The 8863-nt window shown below is 47.3% G+C and overlaps 1 protein-coding gene across 1 annotated transcript in view; it reads right to left on the minus strand.

The window, feature by feature from the left end:
• LOC119165010 (phospholipid-transporting ATPase ABCA3) overlaps nt 1-6121 on the minus strand; it is a 46996-nt gene extending 40875 nt beyond the window's left edge. The window contains exons 1-3 of the mRNA XM_075874454.1: nt 6112-6121; nt 4890-5179; nt 1359-1616 (exon numbers count right to left, since the gene is read on the minus strand). Coding sequence (XP_075730569.1) covers nt 1359-1616; nt 4890-5179; nt 6112-6121 — 558 coding nt within the window. The remainder of the gene's footprint in view (nt 1-1358; nt 1617-4889; nt 5180-6111) is intronic.
• Between the last annotated feature and the right edge of the window lie 2742 nt (nt 6122-8863).

Raw genomic sequence — 8863 nt, forward strand, 5'->3', positions numbered from 1 at the left:
CGTCATCTCGGGCAAGGAATACCCCTAACGCGTGTAATAGAATCATACGCGAGTAATAGAAAAACAATCCTGATAGAGGCATAGAATAGCAACTTGGCGTCACACAAAACAAATTTTGTAACGAAATGGTAGTTTAAAGCGTGCCACCCATTACAAAGGGCTACCAACCAAATACCAACCAGCCCAAGCAGATACGCTGTATCGGTACATCACATACGACTTTATTTCAGCAGTGACTGTCCTGTTTCAAAAGGAGAATAATCTTTAGAGTCCATCTTTCACGTGCATGGTACCGGAAGCGACATTGTGATCACATATAAAAACTCGAAAGAAAGAGGTAAAAAAAAAAACACCAGGCCTGCGAGCAAAGCGCAGCACAGTCACAGCAAAGATGGAAGTGCGCCATTTCCAAAACCCGTCGCAAACTCTCTTGGGTCTACTAAATTCTAATACGTTTGCAAGCTACCCACTACTCTAATAATTTATTTGGTGGCTGATTACGAAGAGTCATGACTGAGCCCTTTCTAATAGTGTGTGACGTCTGCTTACATAGTTAACATTCTGTGACGCATGGTTGTAATTTTACTCTTCTACCGCACTATGCTGCGTATGTTAACGCGGTTCCTTCCCGACATAGCACTCGTCTTTTCGTCCTGTTGTCCCTTTGTCATCTTTCTGAGCTCGCGCAATAGCACGAGCTTAGAACGATGACTCAATTGTCATTTCCTACCAACTAGCCCAAACCACCAACACTTCTAAATTACGTTTATTCCTGTTTTTTTTTATTTCGTGCGGTAGCAGGTATACGGACATTGGTGGTGGCAGACAACTGCGGCACCCTTGTGGCGATCTCATAGCACCTTTCGCTGTAAAATAAACATCCATAATGCGCGTTTGGGTGAGTTGTTTCACGATTTACGAGTCGAATGATGACTGATGGGGTTTAACGTCCGAAAACAACTATATATGAGAGTATGAGAGGCGCCGTAGTGGAGGGCTCCAAAAATTTGACCACCCATTTTTTTTAACGTGCACCCAAATCCAAGCACACGGCCCTCAAGCACTTCATCATACATCAAAAATGCACACAGGATTCAATCCCGCGACCTGCGCGTGGGTCAGCAGCCAAGTTCCTTAACCATTAAACTACCGTGTCGGGTGATTTGCGAGTCGAAAACAGCTTTATAGGGCGAACCGGAAATAAAAGCACGGACAGTGGCACCACGTGGTATTTCTTCCTTCTGTTATCACGTCTTATAGATAGATCAAAGAAAAGTTTTCTGCCCATAAGCGCATATTTCGTTCTAGTGACGCTACAATGAAAACCCCTTCGACAGCCCAGCAGTGACCATGCACACCTGCAAGTCGAAAGGAAGTCGACCCGCGAACAGGGTCACGTGTAGAGTAACGGGAGGCTTCGCCGTGTCATTGATGCCGACGTGGTTGACGTAAAGCAACTTCAAGCTGGTAGTCGGCGGCGGTTTCTTGGCGTCGATGCGGACATGCTCGAGTAGCTGCTTCTCGCTGGGCACTGCGATGACGTTGTGCACGCCAAGCTCCGCAAAGGCGGAGCGAGTGAGCCTGGACAAGTAGGGGCTACTGGGCGTGAAGTACACCTGCGAAAGAACCAACAATGGCTGAAGGCTTGGTTCCTTAGGAGAGGGAAAAGGAGCTAACTTATGTCTGCCTGATCTGGCAACCCGGCTAAGCTCCTTGTATTGTACGGGAGAAAGGGATAAAATGATGATTGATATGCTGAATTACCGTCCCGAAACCACTATATGCCTTATGAGAGACGCCGTAGTGGAGGGCTCCGGAAATTTCGACCGCCTGGGGTTCTTTAAGGTGCACCAAAATCAGGGGGTAAAAAAAAAGGAATAGTAGAAAGATAGCACAGAGAAAGCACTTGCCACACAGGAGCGACAGAAAGATAAGATATAAGAAAGATGGGAGACATGGTCGAAGGAGTCCGAGGACGGGGCACCGATCGGCGAGAGCTAGACGGCGTCAGGAGACCGCGAACGGCGAGCCGACCAGAAGTCGGGGATCACGGACGACACGACCGTTCAGCACGGAATCCATCAAGCAAGTTCCATCAACAATAATCCGTGACAGGAACATCGTGAGAGGAAGTGATGCGTATCATCATTAGCAACAACATTATCCTCGTAATCCTGACTACGCCCACAGCCGGGCAAAGGCCTAGCTTTGTTACATATTTCTCCAACGAACCCGGTCCTGTGCTTGCTATGGCCACGTAACTCCCGCAAGTCTCTTAAAGGGGTCCTGCAACGCTTTCCCAAGTAATTGTCCTACACGGCCTCCCTGAAAGAGCTGAATTGACATGAATTTGTGACATCCTATAAGCGCTTTCTTTCTACGTACCAGAGGGCACGCTGAACACTGGAGATGGCAATGACAAGGGGTGCAAGAACATGCATTTCATCGTCAGCGCACATAATGATCTTGCACACTCTTTTCGTTGCAGCGTAATCACGAATACGCGCGTGTGCCAGTGGCGCGATACTGCGGCGGCCATGGCAAATGTGCAGCTCAAGATGCTCAAATTAGCGAATGACTTGCGGTATATGGCGCAGTGATTCGGGTATACGGCATCATTTGTCCACTGAGGGAGGAATCGATTTCAAGCTTAATTTAAGAGTTGTAAATTCCGGAACACGTGCTGAGCTATATTGTGTGGCTCGCGCGTTCTCCGGGGCCACAAATAATGATCAGCAGCGTTTTCTAATCATGCTGAAAAATAATGCAGGGCCACCTTAATTTTCTACGACGGCACAACTTTCTGCCTCCTGATTGCGTGTCCATCGTCTCTCGGAATCCAGTCTGTTACTTTTAACGACGAGTTGTCATCATGCCTTCTGGTTACGTGCCTTGTCCATGCACTTTTTTTCTTGAATTTTGCGAAAATGCCCTTAAAGCGCGTTTCCTCCCTGATCAACTATTCTCTGACATCGGTTTTCTTTCATTGAGTTAATTTGATTTCACACCAGAAGGAAAGCGATGGCAAGGGACTTACGGGGTCACGGAGGTATCGATCAATCCTGTAGTAATTAAGCACGCATGCGCAGTCACTACGTCATACTGGAAAGTTTTTTTCCGGCACGATAACATAGGAAAAAAGAAGAGTTGACAGAAAGAGCACTCACTTCAAAGGTATGTTGAATTCCAATGGCAGATCCAGATCAAGTTTTTCTGCTCTACGCGGAGCAATCGCTTTCCAATGGCAGATTGGGAGCGTGAATTTGTGTGTTCCAATGGCAGATTGAGAGCAACCGCAGATCACGGATTGCTCCATGGAACAATAATTCTTGCTTCACCGAAATCAGCGGATTTGACCGAAAGTTCGAGTGATGTATTCTGTGCGCTTGCCTTTCATCCAATCACCGGTGGATGTCCGGAAAACGCTTTGAACTCCCTCACACCCTCTCGTGCTCCCTCGCTAGATTTCCGCTCACCAAGAACTCCCGTGGAGACGCGCGCGTTCCAATCGCAGATCTGGCGAGAGCAATCCCACTCGGATCTGCAAGCTCTATTCGCAATCCGGCCAAGCGCTCGCGATCTGCCTTTGGAATTCGACATAATAATCTTTCGCAGAGTGGCAAAATGTGTGTGTCGAAAAGGACGATAAAAAGCAGGAAGATAAAAGATGCCCAATCAATGTATCAGTGTTGAAGCACGTGTGACGGGTCCTCGATTGCCATATATTCTGCCACTCTGCGAATTATAGTCACTCGGAAATCAGCGCTCTTTCTGTCTACTCTGTCCTTTTTTCTTATGTTCACGCGCCGAGAGAAAACTAACTTGCCCGTAAGACTACACACCAACACCCAAGCTTGCACTCTTGTATCCTCATTACGTATTTCAGCGTGTTTATCAGTCCGCAACAATTAAGTTGATGTGAGACGTAGTATTTTTGAAGCTAGGGTGAACTTTAGGCGACTAATAATTCCCGTGGTCGCAAGAAAAAGCATCCAATAGCGTCTGCTATCACTCTTAATCCAGTCCTGATTAAATGCGAGTGCTATCCAGAAAACCAGACGAACAATGTCCGGTTTCCTGGCTATATCCTGCACTTTAGGCGGTACCTGATCAAGAGTAGACGTGGCGAAAGCTATCGACTGCTTGAGAATATATCTTTTACGATAAAAAATGCTAGTTCCGCCGCTAGTTCACAATATTCAAGATAGCGACGATACGTATTTGCAAAGTGTTCACGTTGCATAAGAATCAAAGTACGCGCATGGCATATACCAGAGACCGGCAACCTGCGGCCCGCAGGGCCGTTTTATTCAGCCCCCGAAACAATATGGAACCCATCCCCCTCCCACCCTCCCTACTGTGGCACTCTCCGAAGGCCCGCATGCCAGAATTGGCCTACAGGGGGTTTTCGCAGGTAACCGCGACGTTTGTAAATTACAAACATGCAAACATGTCTAGCAGACCGCTTTTAGTCCACCAACGCAACTATTTCAATGAAGCACCTATTACAAGTCTATTGGTTCTGAACCCTTTTTATTGTCGTCGGTAGAACACATTCGTACCCTACTATTCGTTCCCCATTGGGCAGGCAGGGGTACGTGGCCGTTTAGCCTAATGGTCAACGCAAGTGCTTTCGGTCAGAGGGTAAGCCGGGTTCATACTTCAGATTGGAAAGATGATTGAATTAGATATATTTATTATTTCATGGATGCGCACCAGTTGTGCAGTAGTGAGTGAGTGTTTTTCGGAAAGCACATCTTTCTTTCCCCGCGGCGGCGGGTATAGAACACAGCAATCACTTCATTGGTCAATCAACACAAGCTCCGCTTAAAAAACGCTGCCAGCTGAGCACTGCGTTCGTCCGTACTGTTCCGCCACAATCTCCTTACCGTGTCGATGTGAGCCAAGTCGGGCTGCGTGTTCCAGAAGGCCATGTACCCGATGGGGCCGAACAATGTGTCCCCCCGGCGAATCAGAGGCTCCCGGACGACCGCGTCCTCCTGGATGCCGAGAAGCATGGCCACCATGAAGGCCACCTCGAACACGGTAAGCAGGTAGTGGCGGCAGATGCGCTTCAGGTACACGTTCTTCCACAGGATCACGAACAGCTGACGGCACCACAGCAGCGGCACCGCGCGCATGGACTGCGCTGCCACGCGAGACATGGTGTCCCACGGGCCTGCGTTAGCGGCACATAATTCTCAGGTGCAACTTGGAACAACCAATCCAAATTCTTTATGGCGGAATTCCCGTAGGGGACCAGTTGGGACCAGTTGGGACCAGTTGCAAGAGGGTCCCTGCATGCTGGGAACACTGAATCAGAGGCGTATCCTGAATATGGGGAGAAGGGAGGCACAGGGGGTGATCGTCCCCCCCCCCCCTCGAAGTCTGTCAGCGACCCATTCCCCTCGATTCAGTAACAGTCGACTACTTCTATCACCGATTACGACGAATAGGTCGGAAAAGTTGACCGTATTTATGCTGTGGTGGGTCGGTCTATATTGCGCGGTAGGTAACAGGCACACCGATCACGAATCACCAACTGACCCAATCGCCCACTTTGATTAGCTGTGATGGAGTTCTTGCGATGATCATAACTACTAAACAATGAAAATGCTGACCCCCCCTCCTTCTCCGGTTTTACTTGCAGCCGCCCACCTTAAGGTGAGTAACTGGATCCACCTCTGCAGTGAATGCCTTCTGGTACCAGTCGCCAGCGACTCCCACGAAGAGCCAGCTACCATAAGGCCAAAGTCTCATCGCAGCGCACTCCCCCCTCCTGGTTATTGTTGGAGTCTGAAAATCATTAGTCCAAAAGCTGCGTAGCCCTAACTATTGCCCCCCCCCCTTCCACGCACACGCGTATGAGTGCGAGCACTAACTCCATCATGGCCGACCAGACAGGGTCTCCTCAAGCCGATTCCTTTTACACTTACATTGTATTAATTACTCTGGAGAAATCGCAAGCTTCTGTCGTCTAGAGCTGCGGTCTCCCAGTGGGGCACGCCGTACGCTCCAGCGATCATGATTGCATGCAGTTAGCGGCCGAGTAGTGAGATAAGTGCGCCATTTTAGCGGAAAGTTGCGAGTGCTGCGACGAAGGCCACTCACCGAAGGGCATCCTGGGCTGAGCTGAGTTTCTTGCCAAGTAAAGTGCTGAACCGAGGTCGCTTTCCTCGCTGCTCGGCGCTGCTTTCGAAGGATCTGGAGGAAGCCGGTGATCGCGTGCTCAGCACCAGGCTTGTTCTCGCGCTCACGGTACAAGCGTCACTCCACGAGATATAGATTATGATGATGTTGACGATGATGATCTTAAGTAAGAATAAGAAGAAGTGGCAGAGAAGGATAGGTGAACAAGAACAAAGGCAGAAAGGAATTTCAAATTTTGGGGAAGAAAAAAAATAAATATTCAATCCTGTAGGGAATATAAAATCGGTCAGTCATAAGGTTACCGCGCCTCCTTATCTTGCTCCTTGCCCTCACTTCTCTTTCACACCCTCTTGCAATAATTTAATATGTGTGGCTATGCTATGGAAGGAGCCATAGGCATCGGCAGGATTTCGCCTTGGTTGGTGCAAACCCGTTGGCTACGCTGCTTGAAGAGGAAGGGGGGCTGGCGAGCTTGTGAAGGGAGCAATTAAGTGCCCCTTTCGCACCCCATGACGAAGCCCATGCTAGCTGCTTGGAACATAACCACTATCCGTGGCGCATATCCACCGCAATTACCTAATTCGACACCAATCTACCTCTAGCTTAAATGGACAAAAAATACAACAATGAATCAGTTTAAAAAGATAAAAAATAATATGAAAACTCCCATGTCGTTACTTTCACCATCATAGGTTTATTATCAATGCAGAAGAAAATGATGGTCGAAGTTCAATTTTCTAATTTCACGCCAAAAATTCCACGCGTCAAGTCAGGAATTTCGGAGTGTATGTTTCGTATTTCAGCGACATTGGCTCTTAGAAATTTCCTGTAACTTGGTGTTTTAAGTCTGTGTACCCCCAGAGGACTACGTACTTTATTTTTACTGAACTACTTAGGAACTAGTAAACGCCGTCAAACTCTGTGACGTCACGACGTTTGGTGAGGCAATTTTCATAGGGCATCGTTAGCGCGTTTGATTTTTGCACGTTTTCTTTCTCGCCAAGAGTGTACTCTAGGGGCAAGCGTTGTAATTGTGAAAGAGTAATTTGCTTCTAGAATTTTTTTTCTCGCAAGTGTCCTTTTAGAGGGGCACTAAAGACCGAAATAATTTCCCTCGTATTATTTAACGACTCTCTCACGATACCAAAAACACTACACTTGCGGCGAGAAGACGCTAGAAATGCGGAAAAAAAATTAAAATTGTGACGCCACGTTGAAGTTTCCGCGTTTTTCGCCGCGACGTCACATATTTTGACTGCTCCTGCTGCGCCTATTAGGGCCTACGCACTTCCAAATCGGCAAAAATGAAGTACGTTGTTCTTTGACGCGGCCATACTCCAAATTCTGCAGAGCGAATGGGACTAAAATGTGCCAAGTACACTTTGAAAACCGTGACGTCACGCGTGGATATGAGGCATCATTAGAGCTTTCAGGTACAATTCGTCAATCGAAATTAATTCATTACTTATTTTAGTGTCCCTTAAAATAGCTACTGCTTTCAGTGTAGTGATCAAGAAATCGAGACATGGCGCAATCACTCTCATAGAGTACAGGCCAGATAAACGAGAAGATCCTTGCCGTGTCCCAAGCTCCCTCTGCGTTTCGAACGGTTGAGCAACGTCAAAGTACACTCATTTTCTTTACCGAACCGATTTCAAAAATACGACGTCATGCTTTAACGTCAGTTAAACAGAAGGCTACATCGAACAAAGATCGTTGAAACGCTTGATATGTCGACCATCCGCGGCTGTGAAGTTAGCTTTCCTCGGAAGTTGTCTTTTTCTAACGGACGTAGACTAGATTAGATGTCTGCGGAGATCGCGTGCAACAGTTCTCACTTCTCCATTATTTCTCGCCTGTGTGACGTAACATTCTATCTTCAATAATTTTGTTAATTTGGTGTGTACGAACCGATGAGGGGGCACACATACATGTTACGTAATACTGAAGCGCGTTTTTTTTTTCGTTGTTGTTGTTGCAATGTCCTCGCCTCCGTGGCATATGTCGAGAATGTGTGACATGCATAAAAGTATGCATCGAAGTGTCAATTTATACAACTTCACTGAGGAATTATTTAAAGGTTGTCATCTAAAGCTGGGAAATGTAAAAAATTTCATTCTGTTCAGAAGTTTCCTCATTCAAGCAGTAAAGGGTTACAGGTGTCATGACGTTGGGACAAGTTGCAAATGCTCTGCCTCGGCGGGGCGCACGTCTGGATTCTGGCTACGGTGGCGTCGACCTTCGGCTCGGGCAGCGTGCTCGTTTATAGGGGTGGTACCAACAATTTTCGAGGCTCCAGCCTCCATATTAGGTCAATATGTGGGGCTTACTTTGCGCTCTTCCCCCTCTTGGGTGAATAGGGGGGCGTCAAAATGCCACGCGTTCAACACAAGGCCAACCAACATTAGTACAAAGACTGGCTAGAGAATTGCGGCTCCCGACGAGTACACACAGCTGCATATGTATGTTGAGGCACCGTTTACGTTGACACCACATCTTCTCGGGCAAAACACATCCATGCATATTACTCGCAGCGCCAACTACAGTGCATGGGAAAAAATTAAAAAATGAAGTGAAAAATTTCTGCACATTGTAGTGAAATTGATTTGAGTGATTCCCATCAAGAATGGGGCAAATTATTCGAAATATTTTATTATGAAATTGTTCAGAATGTCCGATTCCTGTATTGTGAAGAGTTCAGTATATATGCAGG

Source organism: Rhipicephalus microplus, chromosome 9, assembly GCF_043290135.1.
Source record: "Rhipicephalus microplus isolate Deutch F79 chromosome 9, USDA_Rmic, whole genome shotgun sequence".
NCBI lineage: Eukaryota > Metazoa > Arthropoda > Arachnida > Ixodida > Ixodidae > Rhipicephalus > Rhipicephalus microplus.